This window comes from Cherax quadricarinatus, chromosome 52 (assembly GCF_038502225.1).
Source record: "Cherax quadricarinatus isolate ZL_2023a chromosome 52, ASM3850222v1, whole genome shotgun sequence".
Lineage (NCBI taxonomy): Eukaryota > Metazoa > Arthropoda > Malacostraca > Decapoda > Parastacidae > Cherax > Cherax quadricarinatus.
In genome coordinates this window covers 31,033,621-31,061,120 of record NC_091343.1, presented here as the reverse complement: position 1 = coordinate 31,061,120, position 27,500 = coordinate 31,033,621, and the positions used below count along the sequence as shown (strand labels likewise).

General features: G+C 40.7%; 1 protein-coding gene across 1 annotated transcript in view; it reads right to left on the bottom strand.

Moving 5' to 3' along the window:
- Positions 1-10,953: 10,953 nt before the first annotated feature.
- The window catches only part of LOC128694087 (uncharacterized), a 74,538-nt gene continuing 57,991 nt past the window's right edge, over positions 10,954-27,500 (bottom strand). The window contains exons 7-11 of the mRNA XM_070096003.1: positions 21,776-21,917; positions 18,433-18,647; positions 16,636-16,756; positions 11,317-11,364; positions 10,954-11,201 (exon numbers count right to left, since the gene is read on the bottom strand). Coding sequence (XP_069952104.1) covers positions 10,954-11,201; positions 11,317-11,364; positions 16,636-16,756; positions 18,433-18,647; positions 21,776-21,917 — 774 coding nt within the window. The remainder of the gene's footprint in view (positions 11,202-11,316; positions 11,365-16,635; positions 16,757-18,432; positions 18,648-21,775; positions 21,918-27,500) is intronic.

Below are 27,500 nucleotides of genomic sequence, written 5' to 3'. Positions count from 1 at the left end.
ACCGAGGACACTCGTGTCAGTGGTACCTCGAGGATTAAATTCAAATTCAAATTCAAGTTCAAAGTTTATTCTCTATAAAGATTACAATGTTGAATTTACAGAATTTGGTTGTTGTGTGGTTTACATGTAGTTAAATAATGATTACAGAGTGTACCACTAGAACGCCTAGCATGGCTAGGCATTTCGGGCAGACTTAGTTTAATTCTTTATTTTAAAATATTACAAATTATGAGGTAAGTTGGTATTATGGCTAAGTGACTAAATACTAGTTTGTGAGTTTAGCAATGTGAATGCTTTTGTTTTGGCACAGTACATAGTTTCAGTATTGGAGTATCATAGGATTCATTATTTTAAGATTGAGATTAATATTTCTGTTTATGGTCAAATGGGTGAGTGAGTGTAAGTGTGAACCACCAGGTGGTATTCGTGTAGTTAGTTGATGGGGTTTATCAGGGAGATAAGATGTTTTCTAATGGTAGTTTTGAAGGTGATGAATGTGTCTGCAGTTCTAGAGTTCTCAGGTAGGGTGTTCCAGATTTTAGGGCCTTTGACATACATTGAATTTTTGTAAAGGTTTAGTCGGACATGGGGAATGTCGTAGAGATGTTTGTGTCTGGTGTTATGCCTGTGGGTTCTGTCACAACTATCAAGAAAGCGTTTTAGGTCAAGGTTGATATTGGAGTTTAAGGTCCTGTAGATGTAGATTGCACAGTAGTAAGTGTGGATGTACTGAACAGGGAGTAAGTTTAGATCTATGAAGAGTGGGGGGGGGTGTTGCCAGGGATGGGATTTAGTGATTATTCTTACTGCAGCTTTTTGTTGGGTTATTATTGGCTTTAGGTGTGTTGCTGCAGTTGATCCCCAAGCACAAATAGCATAGGTGAGGTATGGATAAATAAGTGAGTGGTATAGTGTGAGAAGGGCATTTTGCGGCACGTAGTATCGTATCTTGGAGAGGATCCCAACTGTTTTGGATACTTTTTTGGTTATGTGTTGGATATGGGTGCTGAAATTCAGGTTGTTGTCAAGGTATAGGCCTAGGAATTTGCCCTCATTATGTCTGGTAATTAGAGTGTTGTCGATCTTAATGTTAATTTGTGCATCTCCTGCTCTGCTACCAAACATAATATAGTAGGTTTTGTCAGTGTTAAGCGTAAGTTTATTGGCTGTCATCCAAGTCGATATTTTGATCAGCTCCTCGTTAACAATGGTGTTGAGGGTGGCAAGATTAGGGTGAGAGATGACATAAGTCGTGTCGTCAGCAAAGAGAATGGGTTTCAGGTGTTGGGATACGTTTGGAAGATCATTGATGTATATGAGGAAGAGCAGGGGACCAAGGACACTTCCCTGCGGAACTCCAGTATCAAGTGGCCGTGTTGTTGATGCTGTGTCTTTAATGGTGACATACTGATACCTATTAGTAAGGTAAGATTTGAAATAAGCAAGCGCATGGCCTCTTATACCGTAATGGTCAAGTTTGTGGAGTAGGATGTCGTGGTCTACTGTGTCAAAAGCTTTTCTTAGGTCAATAAAAATTCCTAGTGGATATTCCTTATTTTCCAATGCTGTGTAAAGCAGATCTAGCATTTTTATGATTGCATCATTAGTGCTTTTATTTTTCCTAAATCCAAATTGGCAGGGGTTGAGTATGTTTTGTGCTGTTATAAATGAATATAGTCTCCTGTGCACGAGTTTCTCAAAGATTTTGGATAGCAATGGTAAGTTTGATATTGGCCTATAGTTGTTTAAGTCTGTAGGGTCACCACCTTTATGTATTGGTGTAACCCTTGCCATCTTGAGTAGTTTCGGGAAGGTGCTAGTTTCTAGTGACTTGTTAAAAAGTAATGAAATAGCATGCGAAAGGATATGGGCCGCTCGCTTGTACAGTAATGGTGGGACATTAGACAGATTCCCTGAGTTGTTTTTAAGTGACTTTATAATCTCGGTGACTTCCGAGGGCTCAGTTGGTGCAAGATAGAAGGAATTTGGGAAATTCCCATCTAGGTAGTCCCCGGCATGGGCATTAGTATGTGGGATTTTATTGGCGAGATTAGATCCTATGGTTGAGAAGAAGTCGTTTATCTTGTTAGCTGTGTCAGTGGGATGTAGTGGTGTTTCATTAGGTTTAGTTAGGACAATATTCTTGTTTTTTTTCAGTTTGTGGGTCCCTAGAATCTGAGAGAGTGTTTTCCAGGTCTTTTTTATATCTCCTCTAGTGTCTGTGAATCTACTGGAGTAGTATAGTTGTTTGGCTTTCTTTATTACTTTGGTGAGAACTGATGAATAGTGTTTAAGAATATCTTTGTGTATTAAGCCCTGTCTATATTGCTTTTCATATTGGTGTTTCTTGTCAATGGATTTCAGAATGGTGCTGGTTAGCCATGGGCAACCAAGCCGTTTGTTTGTGATCTGTTTCGTTTTTATAGGACAATGTTTGTTGTATAGTCTAAGTAATTTGTTAAGAAAAATGTCTGTCCAGTCATCAATACCATTGGCCTTGGAGAATTCTGTAGGCCAGTCAACAATCTCTAGGTCAGTTGTGAACTTCCTTATTGAGGCCTCGTCATGGAGTCTAAATGAGACTTTGTTGTATTCAAGTGGTGGTTTATTAATGTTTGTCAGGAGGAAGGTAGGGTAGTGGTCTGTAGTGCTATCTGTGATTATCCCTGATTTAAGGGGGGCTAGTATATTGGTCCATATGTGGTCTATTATGGTTGCACTTGTCTCAGTGAGCCTGGTTGGTTTAGTTATTGTTGGTATGAGAAGTGTGTTGTTCATATTGTTGATGAAATCAGTTACAGGCTGATCATCTAGTAAGCCAAGGTTGATGTTGAAGTCTCCAGCTAAGAGAAGCAGTTGTGAATTGCTGTGTATCCTGGTAGAGGGTAGATATCTATTGTCCTGCTTAAGCCAGGTCTCAGTAAGAATAATGCAGGAGAAGGGTGTCTTAAGTGATTCAAGGAGTGCCAGGAGGTCATCATAGTGTTTGCTTAAGGACCTGATGTTGTAGTTAAGTACTGATAGACTTTTAGTGCCGTGCTCCTTCCTTGAGTGGAGGTGACCAGACTGAGTGGGTCATTGGGCTAATCTGGGGGGGATGTCATTGGGCTAATCCGTGGGGGGGAAATGGACCTGCTCCGCATGGGTCAGTAGGCCTGTTGCAGTGTTCCTTCTTTCTTATGTTCTTATTTACCAAACTGCAGCAGGCCGGGACTCGACCCTACGACCCTTATACCGCCTCCAAAGACAGCACAATGTACGCATCGCCTTACCACTTGAGGCAGCGATCCTACAAGAATCACACATGCAGGTGAGCTACTTGTTTTTCTCGTGATCCGAGGACACTCGTGGCAGTGGAGGAGGCTGAAATTAATCCTCGAGATACCACTGCCACGAGTGTCCTCGGATCACGAGAAAAAACATATAGCTCAGCTGCATGTGTGATTCTTGTAGGATCGCTGCCTCAAGTGGTAAGGCGATGCGTACATTGTGCTGTCTCTGGAGGCGGTATAAGGGTCGTAGGGTCGAGTCCAGGCGTGTTGCAGTTTGGTAAATGATATATATATATGTATATATATATATATATATATATATATATATATATATATATATATATATATATATATATATATATATATATATATATACACATATATATATATATATATATATATATATATATATATATATATATATATATATATATATATATATATATATATATATATATATATATATACACATATATATATATATGTGTGTGTGTGTGTGTGTGTGTGTGAGGTATGGTGAGCTGAGAAGGTGGGCACGAAGGAGGGACAATATTGTGACCTGGTTTCTCAGAGTCCCACTTGACTATGGTACATCAATATCAATAAATGTAATCTGTTTCATATACCAAGGCTTCTTCCCAATTGTGGGAGGTGAAATGTTAATTCAGGATTGTGCCTGTGAAATTAGCCCAGATAATTTCTCACACGATAATTTCTCACACGAAGTGTCCTAGGCCCTCTTCTCTTTCTCATATATATAAATGACCTACCAAATGCATCGCAACTACTCAAACCCACACTATTTGCAGATGACACTACATACGTCTGCTCTCACCCGAGCCCAATCACGCTAGCCAATACTGTAAATACCGAATTACAGAAAATATCAACCTGGATGAGGACCAACAAACTTACTCTAAAAACTGACAAAACCTACTACATTCAGTTTGGTAACAGAGCTACAGATGTGTCTCTTAACATAATGATAAATGGATCACCTATCACAAAACTCACAGAGGGAAAATTCCTAGGAATCCACCTTGATAATAGACTCAAATTTCAAACACAGACCGACATAATGAGATTAGTCACGAGGGAGCATTCATCAAATTCAACTTTAATAACAAAAACATAAAGTGGGACCAAGTAAACTAAGTCCTAACCGATATAAGCTGGGAAGATAGACTAAGCAACACAGACCCCAACTTATGCCTAGAACAGATTAACTCGGTGGCACTCGATGTATGCACAAGGCTTATTCATATAAGAAAAAGGAGGAGTAGATGTAAAATAGAAAGAGACAGGCGCTCCCTTTACAGGCGACGGAAAAGAATAACAGAGTGGCTGAAAGAGGCCAATATATCTGAAATGGGTAGGGAGTCACTGGTCAGAGAAATAGCAAACATCGAACTTTAGCTAAATGAATCTTATAGGAGTCAGGAATCTCGGGAAGAACTAAAAGCCATAAATGAAATCGAAAGAAACCCAAAGTATTTCTTTTCCTATGCCAAATCAAAGTCGAGAACAACGTCCAGTATTGGGCCCCTACTTAAACAAGATGGGTCCTACACAGATGACAGCAAGGAAATGAGTGAGCTACTCAAGTCCCAATATGACTCAGTTTTTAGCAAGCCGCTAACCAGACTGAGAGTCGAAGATCAAAATGAATTTTTTATGAGAGAGCCACAAAATTTGGTTAACACAAGCCTATCCGATGTTATCCTGACGCCAAATGACTTCGAACAGGCGATAAATGACATGCCCATGCACTCTGCCCCAGGGCCAGACTCATGGAACTCCGTGTTCATCAAGAACTGCAAGAAGCCCCTATCACGAGCCTTTTCCATCCTATGGAGAGGGAGCATGGACACGGGGGTCGTCCCACAGTTACTAAAAACAACAGACATAGCCCCACTCCACAAAGGGGGCAGTAAAGCAACAGCAAAGAACTACAGACCGATAGCACTAACATCCCATATCATAAAAATCTTTGAAAGGGTCCTAAGAAGCAAGATCACCACCCATCTAGAAACCCATCAGTTACACAACCCAGGGCAACATGGGTTTAGAACAGGTCGCTCCTGTCTGTCTCAACTATTGGATCACTACGACAAGGTCCTAAATGCACTAGAAGACAAAAAGAATGCAGATGTAATATATACAGACTTTGCAAAAGCCTTTGACAAGTGTGACCATGGCGTAATAGCGCACAAAATGCGTGCTAAAGGAATAACAGGAAAAGTCGGTCGATGGATCTATAATTTCCTCACTAACAGAACACAGAGAGTAGTAGTCAACAGAGTAAAGTCCGAGGCAGCTACGGTGAAAAGCTCTGTTCCACAAGGCACAGTACTCGCTCCCATCTTGTTCCTCATCCTCATATCCGACATAGACAAGGATGTCAGCCACAGCACCGTGTCTTCCTTTGCAGATGACACCCGAATCTGCATGACAGTGTCTTCCATTGCAGACACTGCAAGGCTCCAGGCGGACATCAACCAAATCTTTCAGTGGGCTGCAGAAAACAATATGAAGTTCAACGATGAGAAATTTCAATTACTCAGATATGGTAAACACGAGGAAATTAAATCTTCATCAGAGTACAAAACAAATTCTGGCCACAAAATAGAGCGAAACACCAACGTCAAAGACCTGGGAGTGATCATGTCGGAGGATCTCACCTTCAAGGACCATAACATTGTATCAATCGCATCTGCTAGAAAAATGACAGGATGGATAATGAGAACCTTCAAAACTAGGGATGCCAAGCCCATGATGACACTCTTCAGGTCACTTGTTCTATCTAGGCTGGAATATTGCTGCACACTAACAGCACCTTTCAAGGCAGGTGAAATTGCTGACCTAGAAAATGTACAGAGAACCTTCACGGCGCGCATAACGGAGATAAAACACCTCAATTACTGGGAGCGCTTGAGGTTCCTAAACCTGTATTCCCTGGAACGCAGGCGGGAGAGATACATGATTATATACACCTGGAAAATCCTAGAGGGACTAGTACCGAACTTGCACACGAAAATCACTCACTACGAAAGCAAAAGACTTGGCAGACGATGCAACATCCCCCCAATGTAAAAGCAGGGGTGTCACTAGCACGTTAAGAGACCATACAACAAGTGTCAGGGGCCCGAGACTGTTCAACTGCCTCCCAGCATACATAAGGGGGATTACCAACAGACCCCTGGCAGTCTTCAAGCTGGCACTGGACAAGCACCTAAAGTCGGTTCCTGACCAGCCGGGCTGTGGCTCGTACGTTGGTTTGCGTGCAGCCAGCAGCAACAGCCTGGTTGATCAGGCTCTGATCCACCAGGAGGCCTGGTCACAGACCGGGCCGCGGGGGCGTTGACCCCCGGAACTCTCTCCAGGTAAACTCCAGGTAAACCCAACAAAAGGCTGCAGTTAGAATGATAACAAATTCCCACTACAGGCAGCACACTCCACCAATATTTAAAACTCTAAACCTACTCACCGTACAAAACATCCATCCATACTTATTATTGTACCTACTACATACATAGAACACTTAACTCTGATATAAACCCTCCCCTCAAACGTCTCCTTACCAACCTCAGCAGAACACATGACCATAACACAAGGCAAAAATCACTCTTTGATATTCCTCGTGTCCATCTCACACTATGCAAAAACTCAATGCACATAAAAAGGCCCAAAAATCTGGAATCTATTACCTGTGAATATAAAAGAAACACTGTTTATAAATTCAAGTCTCTTCTTAAAAGTCACTTACTCGCCCACAGCTAAATAAATACTGAATAATTGTATCTCATAAATGTTTAACCTGTGACCCTATCAAACTTTGTTTTTTTTTTAATTACCTAACAGAATACTCCAATCTATTGAATGCACAGCAACACAGTAAATGACCATATGACCTGTCTTTGTAATACTCATTTGTGCTTAATTGTTATTTGTTTACTGTAATGTTTACCACTGAATATATCATTGCTTAGTAAATCTTGAGTTAATTTTAAGCCTGCCCATATTGCTCTGCATACAAGGGGCTTTTGGCATGTTACACTTAACCACTGTATTTCTTTGTACATTTATGTATCATGTCCAAATTAATAAATATTGTTAATTACTGAAAAAAACAACTATTTATATTAAAAAGTGTGCTAATTAATAATACTACATTCGTATGGGTGAAGAGCAGGCCAACGATAAAAGAAAAAAAATTGGCAGATAATGAGTAATAGAGACATCATCAGAAACAAGACAGTAACTACGATTTATCTTGGAAATGTCTGTGTATTGGGGCTGAGTCAAAAAGATGGCGTTTGTGACGGCATAGAAGGGAAATATAGTACTGGTAGAGGATCTGTGTAAATGACAGCAATGATCTCCAACACTACAGAAAAGAGCATTGTTAGCGTTTTCTCCAGTTTAGCCAAAACGGAAGCAGGCAGTCTTACCAGGGCATCTGAGAGGCCAAAAGGTTCTATAAACAGAGGAGTTAACTGAAGTATCAGCAGCAGCAGGAAGTGCTAAAATGTGAACCAGATTTCTACGAAGTGCACTGGAATGGTGAAACAGAAGATAATATGTAGAGGATGAAGGAAGTTTCGAACGAGAAGTGGGATTAAGAGAAAAGGAGGTTCGTTTAACGCCATTTAATGTTCGTTTAACGCCATTTAATGTTCTATAAGCGTTTAATTTAAAGGTGACCTCAGAGTGCAGCCTTTTTCAGTTGCTGAGTATTTTCTGCAGTCAGTTCACAGAATCTCCTGAGTTGCTCTGGCACTCGGGCCGCAGCCCGAGTGCCAGGATTGGTTCAAATGGAGCAGAGCTTTCTAGAGTTGAAAGCCTCATACCAGTGCGAACACCGTCCCTGACACACCTGAACTCAAGACGTGCTGTACCCCAGCTATAGGGCATCTGTTATGACTGTAGCTAACTGCTACACCAACTGCCTTAGGATATGGATAGGATATGCTGAAGAAGACGACTGAAGAAGACTCACCGTGTCCTTGTCATGGGGCTGCCCCCTGCACAGAGCTGTAAATGGTACTCCAACTGACCTGAAGAAGACTCACTGTGTCCTTGTCATAGGGCTGCCCCCGCCTTAGGATTGCAAACGGTACTCCACTGGACACGAATGCTTACTCCGTCATTCCTTCGGGAGCCACTGCCGGGCCACCATATGGAGAAGACCCCGGCCAGGAGCCATCCTATCAACCTATCTAAACCTGAACATGTAGTCGGTCACAGATGCATAAACCTAATGCATCGGTACTACAAAACTCTATTATCACCTTATCATGAATTTAATGGTTTAAGGAATTCTACCGGATTTCGGTAGTAGCCTCAGTAAAGTAATATCAGGTTCGTGATTTAGTCTTGTTGTTATGGAAAGACAGCTTGCTAAGTTTTCTTAATTAATTACGAGCTAACACAAGCAAGGCATACAAAGGTGTTATAGCTTCACTCTAGCTTGGATTAATTTAAGAGTACTCCGCATAGCACTGAAGCTTCAATTTATACGCATGCTCTTATGGGTTACAGAGTCTGACGTCGCTATCCTGTAAGGTTTATAATATCATTGCTGAACTCTTACCGAGAACTCGGATCGAGTTCCTCTGTTCTTGCAGTTGAAGCAAAATATCTGCTGCAGCAGGTGCTGAAGTGGTTAGTCTTGCCCAGTATATGTGATAATTATTGTATAGGAAAAACAACAGCATTTCCTTTTGCGTAATGATTTATATTCTTCTTATTCCTACTGTTGATTTTTATGTTTTTTTCTAAGACTATTAAATCTGAATTTGTTGTTTGACAGATTTTTGAATGTGTTTATCTTAGTGTTTATCTTAGTGTTTATCTTAGTGTTTATCTTAGTGTTTATCTTAGTGTTTATCTTAGTGTTTATCTTAGTGTTTATCTTAGTGTTTATCTTAGTGTTTATCTTAGTGTTTATCTTAGTGTTTATCTTAGTGTTTATCTTAGTGCTTATCTTAGTGTTTATCTTAGTGTTTATCTTAGTGTTTATCTTAGTGCTTATCTTAGTGTTTATCTTAGTGTTTATCTTAGTGTTTATCTTAGTGTTTATTTTAGTGTTTATCTTAGTGCTTATCTTAGTGTTTATCTTAGTGTTTATCTTAGTGTTTATCTTAGTGTTTATTTTAGTGTTTATCTTAGTGTTTATCTTAGTGTTCACAGAACGTAGACAGTAGTAAAATTTACTGCTTCTCATTTCATAAAGATATTAATGAGTAATATCCTCCTTATAGTATATTAATATATTCATGCATTTTCTGGGCATGAAAATAATATTTCTTTCCATTCTATGTACTCACCTATGTACTCATCTATGTACTTACCTATGTACTCATCTGTGTACCCACCTATGTACTCATCTATGTACTCACCTATATATGATTGTTGGACCTCTTCTTGAAGTTATGCATTGGTCCTGCCTCTACCATTTCATTCTCTAGAGTGTTCCACTTCCTGACAATTCATCTGAGTTTTCATCTTCCAGTTGTACCCTCTTCTTCCAATTTCCCATCTCTGAAACATTATGTTCGTTTTAACCTTGTCAGTTATTCTCAGTATTATATGTCGTTATCATATCGTCCCTCTTCCAACTGGACATACCTCTTAGCCCCAAGACTAGTCTTGTTGAAAACTGCTCTTTCTTCAGTATCTTGAAATCCTTGACTAGGTGTGGGTTCCACACTGGTGCTGTATCCTCCAGTATGTGCCTGACGTACACGGTGTACAGTGACCTTGCCTGACGTACACGGTGTACAGTGACGTTGATGAGTCCTTACTTAGATGACGAAACGCTACTCTTAGATTTGCCAGACGTTCATTTGCTGCAGCAATTGTTTTGCTGATGAGCACCTCGGATGTGTACTCAGTGTAATAATCACCACAAGGTCCTTCTCCTCGAGAGGGGCTTGCAGCCCTTGTCCCCGAGACTATACTCCGTCTGTAGTCTTCTTTGTTCTTCCCTAAGCTTCATAACTTTCCACTTGGTGGTGAGGAAAAACTCCAAAAGCCACTTGTCAGACCAGGCCTGTACCCTGTCCAAATCACATTGAAGCCTTTCCTTGTCCTCGTCCGCTTGAATTCTCCTCATTATTTTCATGTCGTCTGCAAACAGGCTTACCTCTGACTATTCATGTGCTTATTCTGACAACTCATGTCGGTTCATCACTAGTTGTTTTCTTCATATTAGGTATTCCATGATCCATTGCAGTACTTTTCCAGTTATTCCTGCAGTTTCCTCTAGCTTGTTTTAGTCAGTTGTGCGGTATTGTGTCAAAAGCCTTCTTACAGTCGAAGAAAATGCAATCTGTCCTTCCCTCTCTCTACTGTCTTTGTGTGTTACCTTGCCATAGAACTCCAGTAGGTTTGCACCACAGGATTTTTAGTCCATGAAGCTGTGCAAGTTGTCATGTATGATCCCACTCCTTTTTAAGTGCTCTACCACCCTTCTCCTAATAACTTTCTCCATAATTTTACTTACTATACTTGACAACGACACTGGTCTGTAGTTTAATGCTGCCTGTCTATCTCCTTTCTTAATAATTAGGATTACATTTGTTGTCCTCCACACCTCTGGTAATTGTCCTGTTTCGATAAACTTATTGAGGATTGTTGCTAACGGTTGACTCAGGGCTTCTGCTTCCTCTCTCTGGACTCAGAGATAGTTTTTGGTCCCACCGCCTTCGAAGTATTTAACTCCCATAGGGAGTATTTCTATCTCCTCTGAGAATGTCACTCTTAATCTCATGCTGAGTTCTTCACACACTTCTTCATCACTTCTTGTCAGCTTGCCACCTACCTCCTTCAGTTCCTTTAGCACAATGTTCATATATGTGATATGTGACGACACTGTGAAGGTCGATGCTTTATCACTGTTCAGTTTGATTATCTCTCTGTTAGTTTCTGTTATTTAGTTTATGCGAAAACAGTAATCATTAAACAAGAATTTTTATTGTATAAAGTATTTTTGCAACAGTTAAAACTAAATAAGAAACTAGAAATACAGTTATGTTCCCACCTGCTTTAGCATATAAGTCCTGAAGAATTAAGGAAGTTTGTCCAGATACTGAAAGAAAGATTTATCAATATCAGTAAGTTATTTTACTTTTTTTTTGCCCCCAAACTCTACTATACAAATATTTGTAGTTAAATTGATAATAGTAACTATATTGCTATTTCTGTTACAACAACAACAACAACTACTACTACTACCACTACTACTACTACTACTACTACTGCTACTGCTACTACTACTGCTACTACTACTACTACTACTACTGATAATAATAATAATAATAATAATAATAATAACTATAATAGTACTTAACTCAGTGGTGACCTGTACTTAGCTCAGTGAAGACGTATCTAGTGTACTTTCTGTGGACTGATCCAAGATGCCCTCCACTGAGCAACTTTACCAGCATTTTAAAGAGGAATTGAGGGTGGCGAAGCTCGAGATACGGCGACTGACTGAGGAAAACAAGAGGATTCGTAGTAGACCTCCTGTTGTGAGTCCTCAGGTCAAGAGGGGAACCTGGTAAGTGGGCGAGCAACATGGATCGAAGCTGGAGATCAAGAAAAGTCACGGAGTAGCAGAAACAACGAAGATCCAGAAGACTACTGTGGAAACTTTGAACCCATTTTCGATGCTACCTGACGAATGTGGGTTGTCTGCTGGGTGAGTTGACATCCCTTGAAACCCCTTACAAAGGAAACAGCGTTGGGACTGAGGGTGCTGAAATTCTTGGCATCCAGATTCTCCATGAAGGGAACCTGGACTGCGAAAGCTGCCCAACACAATCCCAATACGTTGTACTTAGCAGTCAACTTGATACTCGAAGTTAAAGTTACATTGAGATCCACTAGACTGATAAAGTTCTGGGGACATAATGAGAGGTTGTAGTTGTCGGTGAGTCTCTGTCTCAGAATACTGACGGCAGAATCTTAGATGTAAATATAGAAATATTTTATACCATTTATTTCCAGAATCTTAGATGTTGGTGAAGAGTCGTGACATCGAAAGAAGCAAAGCTCTTAATTTTAATATTTTGGTAGGAAAAGTGGGAGAAATTACTTGAATGTTTGATGTGCAACTGAAAGCAGTTGCTAAGTAGTAGAAAGAGGTACTTAACAAGGTGACCAGCTAATCTGTGTTAGGTGCTCTTATGCCCGAGATGATAGGGTATCAGAGAAATACTGGGATGAATCCTCTTAGGGAGTTTACCTGAAGTTTACCTGGAGAGGGTTTCGGGGGGGTCAACACCCCCGCGGCCCGGTCTGAGACCAGGCCTCATGGTGGATCAGGGTCTGATCAATCAGGCTGTTACTGCCGGCCGCACGTAACCTGACGTACTAACCACAGCCCGGTTGGTCAGATACTGACTTTAGGTGCCTGTCCAGTGCTTTTTTGAAGACAGTCAAGGGTTTATTGGTAATCCCCCTTATGTATGCTGGGAGGCAATTGAACAGTCTTGGGCCCCGGACACTTATTGTGTTGTCTCTCAGTGTACTCGTGGCGCCCCTGCTTTTCATCGGGGGAATGTTGCATCTCCTGCCGAGTCTTTTGCTTTCATAAGGAGTGATTTTCGTGTGCAGGTTTGGTACCAATCCCTCTAGGACCTTTCAAGTGTAAATTATCATGTATCTCTCTCGCCTGCGTTCCAGGGAATACAGATCAAGGACCTTCAACCGTTCCCAGTAGTTTAGGTGCCTTATCGTACTTATGTGTGCCGTGAAAGTTCTTTGTACACTCTCCAGGTCTGCAATGTCGCCAGCCTTGAAGGGGGCCGTTAGTGTACAGCAGTATTCCAGCCTAGAGAGCACAAGCGATTTGAAGAGAATCATCATGGGCTTGGCGTCCCTAGTTTTGAAGGTTCTCATTATCCATCCTATCATTTTCCTAGCAGATGAGGTAGATACATTGTTGTGGTCTTTGAAGGCGAGATCCTCTGACATTATCACTCCCAGGTCCTTCACATTACTTTTCCGCTCTATTGTATGGTTAGAATTTGTGGTATACCCTGACACATTTTTAATTTCTTCAAGTTTTCCATATCTGAGTAGTTGAAATTTCTCCTCGTTGAACTTCATATTGTTTTGAGTGGCCCATTCGAAGATTTGGTTGATGTCCGCTTGGAGTCTTGCAGTGTCTTCGATGGAGGTCACTGCCATGGTAATCCGGGTGTCATCCGCAAAGGAAGACACGGAGCTGTGGCTTACATCTCTTTCTGTCAGAATTGAGGATGAGGAATAGAATGGGAGAGAGTACTGTGCCTTGTGGAACAGAGCTTTTTACCATGGCTGCCTGAGGCTTTACTCTGTTTACTATTACTCTTTGTGTTCTATTTGTCAGGAAGTTGTAAATCTATCTACCAACTTTTCCCTTTATTTCTTTATCCCACATTTTGTGTGTTATTACACCATGGTCACACTTGTCGAAAGCTTTTGCAAAATCTGTGTATACTACTTCTGTATTTTGTTTATCCTCAACAGCATCCAGGACCTTGTCATAGTGGTCCATTAGCTGGGACAGGCAGGAGCGACCTGCTCTAAACCCGTGTTGCCCTGGGTTGTGTAATTGATGAATGCTGAAGGCAAGTTATAGGAACTTCTTGCAGTTCTTGATGAACACGGAGTTCCACGAGTCTGGGCCTGGGGCAGAGTACATGGGCATGTCATTAATTGCCTCTTGAAAATCTTGTGGAGTTATAATAATATCCGAGATTTTTGGGATGCCCAAATATTGGGTTTCGCTCATAAATAATTCATTTGGATTGTCGAGTTAGTCTGGGCAGTGGCTCGCTGAACACTGAGTCATATTGGGACTTTAGTATCTCACTTATTTCTTGGCTATCATCTGTGTATGTCCCATCCCGCCTAAGCAGGAGCCAAATACTGGATGTTTTTTTCCCTAAGATTTGGCACAAGAGAAGAAGTGTTTTTTATTTTTCAATTTCCTTTATGGCTCTTGGTTCTTCCTGTGATTCTTGTCTCCTATAAGATTCCTTCAGCTTAAGTTCGATATTTGCAATTTCATCGACAAGTGCCTCCCTTCGTATTTCAAATATATTGACCCCACTCAGCAGCTCTGTGATTCTTCGCCTTCGTCTGTATAGGGAACGACTCTTTCTAGTTTGCATCTTCTCTTTCTTTTTCTTAATGGAATGTGTCGTGAGCAGATCTCAAGAACCACAGAATTCATTTTTTTCAAGGTAAATGTTTGGATCCGCGTTGTTTAGGATATCTTCTCAGCTTGTTTCATTTAGGACATGGTTTACTTGATCCTATTGTATGTTTTTGTTATTGAAATTGAATTTCATGAAGAGACCTTCATGACTGCTCACATTTTGCTGGTCCGTTGCCCTGTGCATACATGTCTGTACCTCTGTTATGTTGTGATCTGAGTGAATTGTCTTTGATACAGTTATATTACGTATCAGATCATCATTGTTAGTGGCAATGAGGTCCAGGATATTTTCTAGTCTGGCTCTACTATTTGTTGGATTAAGGGAGTTAATAATCTCGTTCTAATTAAGGCTGCTGTTCTTATAGAAGGAATTGAGGTTTCTTGACTTGTTCCGATTTGTGTAAAATGTTACAGGATTTTTGTAGAACAGTTTTGGTGCTCTTGATTAGCAATTGTTTTAAGATTGGCTGATAGGTGTGTTGGCGATGCCTAGGTCTACAAGTTTCAGCTGGGCTGGGTGCTATTATTTAATCTTGAAAAAATAACCTACAAAAAGTTTTCAACCTTCAACCTACATACCATCCCATTTCTGAACCATTGATATTTTCAAGAAAACCCGGAATTATCTTACGAAAATCAGAACAAGGCAAAAAACTATAACATCTTCCTAGACAATTTTAACCAGCACTCCGTTATATTCTCTCTAAGACATACTCAGAAATCTGCCATCCTTCTTTGCATTGTCTGGACTGACCTGTAAGACAGATACAGTCAGAAGATCATCCGGACTGACGTTATAAGAGAGAAATACCCACTATGTGGGTTATCTGTGAGTTACGAATTGGTGTGAGTCGACTGGACTTATCTGTGAGAATGATGCATTAAGTGAGCCATGTGGACTAACCTATGAGAGAGATGCGCTGTGTAAGAACCATCTGTGGACTAACCTATGAGAGAGATGCGCTGTGTAAGAACCATCTGTGGACTAACCTATGAGAGAGATGCGCTGTGTAAGAACCATCTGTGGACTAACCTATGAGAGAGATGCGCTGTGTAAGAACCATCTGTGGACTAACCTATGAGAGAGATGCGCTGTGTAAGAACCATCTGTGGACTAACCTATGAGAGAGATGCGCTGTGTAAGAACCATCTGTGGACTAACCTATGAGAGAGATGCGCTGTGTAAGAACCATCTGTGGACTAACCTATGAGAGAGATGCGCTGTGTAAGAACCATCTGTGGACTAACCTATGAGAGAGATGCGCTGTGTAAGAACCATCTGTGGACTAACCTATGAGAGAGATGCGCTGTGTAAGAACCATCTGTGGACTAACCTATGAGAGAGATGCGCTGTGTAAGAACCATCTGTGGACTAACCTATGAGAGAGATGCGCTGTGTAAGAACCATCTGTGGACTAACCTATGAGAGAGATGCGCTGTGTAAGAACCATCTGTGGACTAACCTATGAGAGAGATGCGCTGTGTAAGAACCATCTGTGGACTAACCTATGAGAGAGATGCGCTGTGTAAGAACCATCTGTGGACTAACCTATGAGAGAGATGCGCTGTGTAAGAACCATCTGTGGACTAACCTATGAGAGAGATGCGCTGTGTAAGAACCATCTGTGGACTAACCTATGAGAGAGATGCGCTGTGTAAGAACCATCTGTGGACTAACCTATGAGAGAGATGCGCTGTGTAAGAACCATCTGTGGACTAACCTATGAGAGAGATGCGCTGTGTAAGAACCATCTGTGGACTAACCTATGAGAGAGATGCGCTGTGTAAGAACCATCTGTGGACTAACCTATGAGAGAGATGCGCTGTGTAAGAACCATCTGTGGACTAACCTATGAGAGAGATGCGCTGTGTAAGAACCATCTGTGGACTAACCTATGAGAGAGATGCGCTGTGTAAGAACCATCTGTGGACTAACCTATGAGAGAGATGCGCTGTGTAAGAACCATCTGTGGACTAACCTATGAGAGAGATGCGCTGTGTAAGAACCATCTGTGGACTAACCTATGAGAGAGATGCGCTGTGTAAGAACCATCTGTGGACTAACCTATGAGAGAGATGCGCTGTGTAAGAACCATCTGTGGACTAACCTATGAGAGAGATGCGCTGTGTAAGAACCATCTGTGGACTAACCTATGAGAGAGATGCGCTGTGTAAGAACCATTTGTACGAATTTATCTTCAGGTTCGTTAAATATGTCGTGACGGAACACTGCGCGGTGGAACAGGTATTGTTGATCCTTGCTAGGAGACGTCTGCAACCAGAAAAAAACACAATACATAACAATTTTCACTTACAAGTGATATTCATTAGAATTTTAATGCTTAAATAAGACATAAGAGTTAAGTTGTTGAGCGGAATATAAATTGATAATGTCTTAATTATAAGATATATATATATATATATATATATATATATATATATATATATATATATATATATATATATATATATATATATATATATATATATATATATATATATATATATATATATATATATATATATATATATATATATATATATATATATATATATATATCATTTTTTACAATAAAAATGCAAAATCAAAATACATAATAATGTTCATTAAAAAATTTCATTTTAAAACAACCGAATGTTGTATAGATAAAATATATCCAGCGTCGTAACAAAATACAACTGGTTTTAATAATACATTAACTGAAAATACTAGATCAATCTCTGTAATATTCTTTTATGACCCCTGTTGCCATTTTTTAGTGTTGGAGTAAGAGATAGATGAGGGAGAGACTTGTTGGAGCGCTGGAGTGAGTTATAGTAGTGGACGATGAATGTAGAGATGTGTGGAGAGTGCAGGGAGGGGGCGGGGGGTATTACCTGCAGTTTACCTGGAGAGAGTTCCGGGGGTCAACGCCCCCGCGGCCCGGTCTGTGACCAGGCCTCCTGGTAGATCAGAGCCTGATCAATCTGGCTGTTACTGCTGGCTGCACGCAATCCAACGTACAAGCCACAGCCCGGCTGGTCAGGTACCGACTTTAGGTGCTTGTCCAGTGCCTAGGTGCGTATGGGAGGAGAATAGTAATGTGTTGTTGGAGTGGTTTCAGATGTAAATTGTATGTGTGTGTGTGTGTGTGTGTGTGTGTGTGTGTGTGTGTGTGTGTGTGTGTGTGTGTGTGTGTGTGTGGTGAAATTAATTATATGAAGAGATGCATTCTCCTTTGATCATGTGGAATCGGCATTTTTTGGGATGGTCAAATCTGCATGCCCTACGTATTTTTCCAGATATTCCATGCCTACAGATACCCAAGATACAGAAATTGCATAGATTTGATTTCTGTTTGCCCTAGAGAATCCCAGTAAAAAATCCTTGTGGGTGTAAGGTTAGGCAGATATTACAGACGAACTTAGGCCCACTTAACTCCAAAGTTTTTAAACGTTCATTACATTCTGTAAGGTATTTGGTTTGCTTCAGTCAACTGGTATTTCTTTTATAATTTGTTTTGTTATTAAAATCCATTTTCATTATTACCGTTAGATAAATTTTAATGTCTCTTATTCCTAGAAGGTCGTTCAACCTGTCATGAGAATAATGTACTTCATGTCCATGGTAGCTGCTGAACTTTCTCCATTTATCCTGTATGGTGAGAGCAGATCATTGCTTCCTACAAGAAGGGTTTACTTACCACTGTAATTGGTTCTGGGATTATTCTACTTATCAACTAACTTCAAGTCTCTCTCTTATCGCTGAGAGACGAGAACACAATATTTTATGTGCTGCCGATTAAATCCTTTATAACCTAAACTAAATAGTAAAATGATGAAGAATGTGATTTGAAGAGGATTAAAATGGAACATTCCTGTCATCACAAAACATTATTTGTTGATCCAAACATTATTTTCTTCAAAAATAAATTAAATACAATAATGACAAACCCATAAGTTCTTAACCTTCAATTTTTCATACTGTGAGAAGCCATAGCTGATAGATAAGTCGTAGTCCATGTCAATCATTTCCTTGATCGTCTGAGGTACTTTCTCTATGCGAGGAATAGAAAGGAATGCAGTTAAGTTTCCTGTATAAGTTGCCACCAGAACGATGGCCACCAGCCAAGTTGATGTCAGCAACAGTCTACCTGCAGTGTTCTCTGGCAGCTGCTTACAACCTGTATATAATAAACAATTTCAAAAAATATATCAATATATATATCAGTATATCAATATATCAGTATGTTTCATTTACATAAAAATTTAAGTGTAGTCCAATAATATCGTAATAAACATCGACAAGATCGATGTTTTACTCTGAAATGTTTATTACATCTATAATTCAAATTTTCGTTCAAAATATTGTACTTAAATACAGAAATGCTAAAATTATTGTATTCAGAAATTCCATAAAATGTGTAGGCAAAATAATTATTTCCCTAAACCACACGATTAAAATCAATATCAATAACAATGAACACAGACGAGGAGACTATGGCGGGGGAGGCGGAGACTGGTGAATATATGACGGAAACATTCTTTATTGATGGTAATTTTCGTATAGGTGAAGGTTCGACCGAGATGAAAGTTGCTCCATATTAAATGTTTATTCGCTAGGTACCCGAGGTTTTCTGTCACACCCAAAGTTTTCTATTAACTTGTAGAGAGTCACGGGTGGTCTTATTCTGGTTGAAAATTCACAACATTCAGTTGTTTTTCTACACTCGAGATTGTTTCATATTTACCCTTAAGAAAAAATACGATTAGTGAACTGAATGATCTTTGAAGTTTTTTGGATTAGCAGTAATTAGAAATTTATTTGTGGTTTGTTTTGTTGGTAATAACTGTTTATTACATTGCTGTCTATGGAACATAATGGTGGCAGTGTGTTTCTTCTGTTTGAAGCTGAGTATTGTGGATGACCTTGAGACTGGGATAATCACCAGCAGGAACCACACAAACACGCGAAGGAAAAGGCGTATCGACTACTATGGCTTTAAAAATTATATATGTAAAGTTCCCCCCCCCTTCCCTCCCCCCCCCAAAAAAAAGGAGGAAAACCATATTTGAAGACTATTTTTGTAGACAATCATGATTGTATAGATAATAATAAAAACTCATAGCAGAGGAGTAGATAACAAACATAAATGAAATACACTGACAAAGTGAAATATCAGTAAGGGAAAGGTGTGTAATGTAGTAAAACTGAACATGAACATGCAGGTAAACTTGGAATACATGTTACAGTCACTGCATCTTATGTTCAAACTGTTCTTGACGGTACTGGTAATATTGGGCTAGTATGTTACAGTCACTGCATCTTATGTTCAAACTGTTCTTGACGGTACTGGTAATATTGGGCTAGTATGTTACAGTCACTGCATCTTATGTTCAAACTGTTCTTGACGGTACTGGTAATATTGGGCTAGTATGTTACAGTCACTGCATCTTATGTTCAAACTGTTCTTGACGGTACTGGTAATATTGGGCTAGTATGTTACAGTCACTGCATCTTATGTTCAAACTGTTCTTGACGGTACTGGTAATATTGGGCTAGTATGTTACAGTCACTGCATCTTATGTTCAAACTGTTCTTGACGGTACTGGTAATATTGGGCTAGTATGTTACAGTCACTGCATCTTATGTTCAAACTGTTCTTGACGGTACTGGTAATATTGGGCTAGTATGTTACAGTCACTGCATCTTATGTTCAAACTGTTCTTGACGGTACTGGTAATATTGGGCTAGTATGTTACAGTCACTGCATCTTATGTTCAAACTGTTCTTGACGGTACTGGTAATATTGGGCTAGTATGTTACAGTCACTGCATCTTATGTTCAAACTGTTCTTGACGGTACTGGTAATATTGGGCTAGTATGTTACAGTCACTGTCTTATGACCTGGAGTCTACCTGGGATTTGAGTAGCTCACTTATTTCCTTGCTGTCATCTGTTTAAGACCCATCTCGGGTAAGTAAGAGCTCATTACTGGATGTTGTTCTCAACTTTGATTTGGCATAAGAAAAGAAATATTTAGGTTTCTTTCGATTTCGTTTATGGCTTTCAGTTCTTTCCGCGTATCTTGGCTTCTGTAAGAGTCCTCTAACTTTACTTCGATGCTTGCTATTTCTCAGACCAGTGTCTCCCTACGTATTACAGATATATTGGCTTCTTTTAGCCCCTCTGTTATTCTTTGCCTTTGCCTGTATAGAGAACACCTTTCTCATTCTAGTTTACATATTCTCTTCCTTTTCCTCAAGTGCCACAGAGTTAATTTGATCTAGAAATAGGTTTGGATCCGTGTTGCTTAGTCTATCTTCCCAGTTTATATCATTTAGAACCTGGTTTTATTTGGTCCCACCTTATGTTTTTGTTATTGAAGTTGAATTTGGTGAAGGCTCCCACGTGGCTGATCACATTTTGTCGGTCTGGGGCTCCGCGCATACTGTCTGAACCTCTATTACCTGGAGTTTACCTGGAGAGAGTTCCGGGGGTCAACGCCCCCGCGGCCCGGTCTGTGACTAGGCCTCCTTAGGTCAGTGTCCCAGGATGCGACCCACACCAGTCGACTAACACCCAGGTACCCATTTTACTGATGGGGAACATAGACAACAGGTTGAAAGAAACACGTCCAATGTTTCTACTCTGGCTGGGAATCGAACCCAGGCCCTCACCGTGTGAAGCGAGAGCGTTTTGATACGGTAATATTTCGTATCAGCTCATCATTGTTAGTGAAGATGAGGTCCAGTGTATTGTCCAATCTTGTAGGCTTTATTGTTTGCTGGTTTAAGGTGAATTTGGTGCAGAGATTTAAAAGTTCGTGTGTGTGTGAATTTTCATCTGAGCTGCCTTCTGGTGTTATCTCAGATACAACATTATTTGCTGCATTCTTCCATTTTAGGTGGCAAGCATACTTATATTAAAACCGTTAACTTGATTATTTAATTATAGATTTTCTTTTCATCCCAGAGGAGCCCTAAACACATTAGTAGCTCTTGTTTAACACATGGAGAATGGGATTCATTCAGGCTGAATCTAAAGAAAGGAAGATCAAGTCCATTTCCAAGGGCCAAAGAGGCCTTTACCAGTTGTATCAAAACACCTTTAATTAAAATTGTTTACTGAATTAATGCCAAAGAATCGCTTATTTGGAATTATTTTCCTCAATATAATAATACTGTGATTTCCTCTTATATTGAGACATGTACATTATATATTTTCAGTCTAAGATCTGAACTATTCTGTAAAAGCAAGATTGTTTAATAGTTCAGAAAGCAGAACTAAACTTTTATATAGCATCCTTACCCATATAAATAACTGTTTTCAAGGCAGTTGTGACGGTAATCTGTACACTCACTGCAGTTTTCTTCGAGCCTGGAATTGCATTCCAAGACAAAGTCAGCATAGTCGACGCTAGGATCAGAAATCCGTCAATTGCGCACCAAGTCTGTGTAGGTAAAAATTTCGTAGTCAGAAAACACTGTATTTGCCAGTTGGTTATGTCAGATTTATTATTAAGTTTGTTCAAATACAGTGCACCTAAAATAAAGTGTTCGACTACAGTGTTTATGCCAGCACTCACAATACACTGCATGTTCCGGCAGAAGGAGACAACTCACAGTGCTCGCCAGCAGGATTCTCTAAATACTACCTGTACCTGGATGATTTTTCCAAACATCATCTGTAGGAATATAAAAAACTCTACTACTTGGTTGAATAGACGACCATAACATCCTTACCTTTCCACTGCTTTGTCTGTCTCCTCTGCATCCAACTGAAAAGTTTTAGTGACAAAGGTAACCAACAATTGCTCAAGCGTCTTACTCATCATCTTGTCGGTATTGGATACCATTAGTATACTACCTCTACCTGCACAGCTTATTACACACAGCACATGCCAACAGGAGTCACAACAAGTGTGCCAGGAGTCAAACAACCTTAGCTAGGCGTCACAACACGTGTGCCAGGAGTCACAACATACTAGAGTTGGAAGTAGAAGTCACATCACACACTACTAGTGCCAGTACAAGTCACATCACACACTACTAGTGCCAGTAGAAGTCACATCACACACTACTAGACATCTACCATCACTACACTACTCATCTACCATTACTACACCCCACATCTACCGTCACTACACTACACATCTTCCAGATATTTGAAAGTAACAAGTTTAGGAGTCTTTGACCACTTATTGTTCTCTTACTGTGCCCAGGGTGCCCCAAACTTTAAATGGGTCTCACACATCTCATCGCCCCAATTCCAGAACGTCATCATGGTTATGTACAGATTTAAAACTTCAAACATTTAAGAAATCTGAAGAAAAACAGCCTTGTATCATGCTAAAACCATCTCATGATATTTTAACTGCATATTCTATAATAGGATAAAAAATGGTTCAACCTGGAGTGATTTTGGACATTTTTATTCCAATCCAATGCTAGTAGAAGTCACACCACACACTACTAGTGCCAATAGAAGTCAAATTACAAACTACTAGTTCTAGTAGAAATCACATCACACAATATTAGTGCCAGAAGTCACATCACACACTACTAGTGCCAGTAGGAATCACATGACGCGCAGTATTCTACAAAGTCACATCACACACTACCAGTGCGAATAGAAGTCACATCTCACATTACACACTATTAATGCCAGTAGAAGTCACAATGCACAGTACTATTGCCAGCGGAAGTCAACAGTCTTTAAGCCTCCTCCCAGTAACATTCAAATTCCCAGCCAAGCATGCGCCTTCCGTGCTCCTGCTGATGATACCCATGACCAGAGCAGCAGCTTTGGCCATAGGTATCATCGATCTGCTCTCACTTCCATCTCCCGTGACATTCCCCTGGCTTCTCTCCTACCATACTTAGCCATGTATAAAATATCCTAATAAACCACTGACTATGACTAGTCCAGGATTTAGAGAAAAAGCAATACTCAGACTAGAGTGTTCCTTGACTGCCCAACGACACATGACTTCGTAGTCTAAGATCTTCTCAGCAGTCATCAATGTTAGATGATCATTACTTGCTCTAAATTGCCTCTCAATTTAATGTAGCATGTTTGTGAATGAAGCTAGACACAGCTATACACAAATGATTATGAAAGGGATTACAGTTAGCATTTGTGGGTTCCCTCTCACGTAGGCCTCTAGAAAAATGACACATTGAAGAATTAGCTAAACCAGCATTAAATAAAGAACATGTTCTGTATAATTTTGTTTTTTAAGCAAACATATCTACGGAGACAGTAAGAAGGTCAGTGGATTCCATGTTGTTGTTACTGCTAGACTAAGGCTAGACTATAAGTGCCTCTGGCTGCAAAGTTTATATGGAGATTTCAGTGACATTAAATACAGTGTTTGGACAGAGACAAGTTCCGGGGGTCAACGCCCCCGCGGCCCGGTCTGTGACCAGGCCTCCTGGTGGATCAGAGCCTGATCAACCAGGCTGTTGCTGCTGGCTGCACGCAAACCAACGTACGAGCCACAGCCCGGCTGATCAGGAACTGACTTTAGGTGCTTGTCCAGTGCCAGCTTGAAGACTGCCAGGGGTCTGTTGGTAATCCCCCTTATGTGTGCTGGGAGGCAGTTGAACAGTCTCGGGCCCCTGACACTTATTGTATGGTCTCTTAACGTGCTAGTGACACCCCTGCTTTTCATTGGGGGGATGGTGCATCGTCTGCCAAGTCTTTTGCTTTCGTAGTGAGTGATTTTCGTGTGCAAGTTCGGTACTAGTCCCTCTAGGATTTTCCAGGTGTATATAATCATGTATCTCTCCCTCCTGCGTTCCAGGGAATACAGGTTTAGGAACCTCAAGCGCTCCCAATAATTGAGGTGTTTTATCTCCGTTATGCGCGCCGTGAAAGTTCTCTGTACATTTTCTAGGTCGGCAATTTCACCTGCCTTGAAAGGTGCTGTTAGTGTGCAGCAATATTCCAGCCTAGATAGAACAAGTGACCTGAAGAGTGTCATCATGGGCTTGGCCTCCCTAGTTTTGAAGGTTCTCATTATCCATCCTGTCATTTTTCTAGCAGATGCGATTGATACAATGTTATGGTCCTTGAAGGTGAGATCCTCCGACATGATCACTCCCAGGTCTTTGACGTTGGTGTTTCGCTCTATTTTGTGGCCAGAATTTGTTTTGTACTCTGATGAAGATTTAATTTCCTCATGTTTACCATATCTGAGTAATTGAAATTTCTCATCGTTGAACTTCATATTGTTTTCTGCAGCCCACTGAAAGATTTGGTTGATGTCCGCCTGGAGCTTTGCAGTGTCTGCAATGGAAGACACTGTCATGCAGATTCGGGTGTCATCTGCAAAGGAAGACACGGTGCTGTGGCTGACATCCTTGTCTATGTCGGATATGAGGATGAGGAACAAGATGGGAGCGAGTACTGTGCCTTGTGGAACAGAGCTTTTCACCGTAGCTGCCTCGGACTTTACTCTGTTGACGACTACTCTCTGTGTTCTGTTAGTGAGGAAATTATAGATCCATCGACCGACTTTTCCTGTTATTCCTTTAGCACGCATTTTGTGCGCTATTACGCCATGGTCACACTTGTCGAAGGCTTTTGCAAAGTCTGTATATATTACATCTGCATTCTTTTTGTCTTCTAGTGCATTTAGGACCTTGTCGTAGTGATCCAATAGTTGAGACAGACAGGAGCGACCTGTTCTAAACCCATGTTGCCCTGGGTTGTGTAACTGATGGGTTTCTAGATGGGTGGTGATCTTGCTTCTTAGGACCCTTTCAAAGATTTTTATGATATGGGATGTTAGTGCTATTGGTCTGTAGTTCTTTGCTGTTGCTTTACTGCCCCCTTTGTGGAGTGGGGCTATGTCTGTTGTTTTTAGTAACTGTGGGACGACCCCCGTGTCCATGCTCCCTCTCCATAGGATGGAAAAGGCTCGTGATAGGGGCTTCTTGCAGTTCTTGATGAACACAGAGTTCCATGAGTCTGGCCCTGGGGCAGAGTGCATGGGCATGTCATTTATCGCCTGTTCGAAGTCATTTGGCGTCAGGATAACATCGGATAGGCTTGTGTTAATCAAATTTTGTGGCTCTCTCATAAAAAATTCATTTTGATCTTCGACTCTCAGTCTGGTTAGCGGCTTGCTAAAAACTGAGTCATATTGGGACTTGAGTAGCTCACTCATTTCCTTGCTGTCATCTGTGTAGGACCCATCTTGTTTAAGTAGGGGCCCAATACTGGACGTTGTTCTCGATTTTGATTTGGCATAGGAGAAGAAATACTTTGGGTTTCTTTCGATTTCATTTATGGCTTTTAGTTCTTCCCGCGATTCCTGACTCCTAAAGGATTCTTTTAGCTTAAGTTCGATGCTTGCTATTTCTCTGACCAGTGTCTCCCTACGCATTTCAGATATATTGACCTCTTTTAGCCGCTCTGTTATTCTTTTCCGTCGCCTGTAAAGGGAGCGCCTGTCTCTTTCTATTTTACATCTACTCCTCCTTTTTCTTAGAGGAATAAGCCTTGTGCATACATCGAGTGCCACCGAGTTAATCTGTTCTAGGCATAAGTTGGGGTCTGTGTTGCTTAGTATATCTTCCCAGCTTATATCGGTTAGGACTTGGTTTACTTGGTCCCACTTTATGTTTTTGTTATTGAAGTTGAATTTGGTGAATGCTCCCTCGTGACTAATCTCATTATGTCGGTCTGGGGCTCCGCGCATACATGACTGAACCTCAATTATGTTGTGATCTGAGTATATTGTTTTTGATATGGTGACATTTCTTATCAGATCATCATTGTTAGTGAAGATGAGGTCTAGTGTATTCTCCAGTCTAGTAGGCTCTATTATTTGCTGGTTTAAATTGAATTTTGTGCAGAGATTTAAAAGCTCGCGTGAGTGTGAGTTTTCATCAGAGCTGCCTCCTGGTGTTATTACTGCAACAATATTATTTGCTATATTCCTCCATTTTAGGTGCCTTAAGTTGAAATCCCCCAGGAGCAAGATGTTGGGTGCAGGAGCTGGAAGGTTTTCCAGACAGTGGTCAATTTTTAACAGCTGTTCCTGGAATTGCTGGGATGTTGCATCCGGAGGCTTGTAGACAACCACAATGACTAGGTTTTGGTTCTCGACCTTTACTGCTAAAACTTCCACTACATCATTTGAGGCATTTAGCAGTTCTGTGCAAACAAGTGACTCTGCAATGTACAGGCCAACCCCCCCCTTTTGCCTGTTCACTCTGTCACATCTGTATAGGTTGTAACCTGGGATCCATATTTCGTTGTCCAAGTGATCCTTTATGTGGGTCTCAGTGAAAGCCGCGAACATTGCCTTTGCCTCTGCAAGCAGTCCACGGATGAAAGGTATTTTGTTGTTTGTTGCTGGCTTTAGACCCTGTATATTTGCAAAGTAGAATGTTATCGGACTGGTGGTATTGTATCTGTTGGTTTGGAGTGGAGGCCATCGACTGTGGTTCCACTCCAGGAATGACTGGATTTGGTGTACGATTTCTGCCATTTCCTGCCAGTTTTTTTTCCTTCCTGGCACTAAAAAACCTCTCCCTCTTGAGTGGCTGTGGCTACCCAGGTATTCCCATGGCCTGGATGTTTTGTATTTTTTTGTCCTCTTTAGATGGTATGCCTGGCAATTTAAGTTATAGCACAGTCTTTCCTGTACTGAAGAGGTACACAGTTCAGGGTGAAAAAGCTTACAGGAAGGGAGTTTGCATTTTCCTGTTGTCATATGGGCATGGCATTTTCTAGGGTGGTCATAGTTGCACGTCCCATCTGTTTTTCCAGATTTCCCATGCCAGCAGATACCGAGTGCATAGTATGTGCACAGGCTTGGTTTCCGTTTGCCTTGGGTTTCTGTGACTGTATTCCCTGTTGGTGCATGTTTCCCTGTCTTACTTCTATCCTCCCTAGCACCAACAATGGAGCTCCCACTAGTTGTTTTTGGTAATATATCCTCACTATTGCTAGTGGAGTCCTCTTGTTTGCTATTTCCTGCGGTATTTCTAGTTTGCAATATTGGTTTTATCTTATCTTT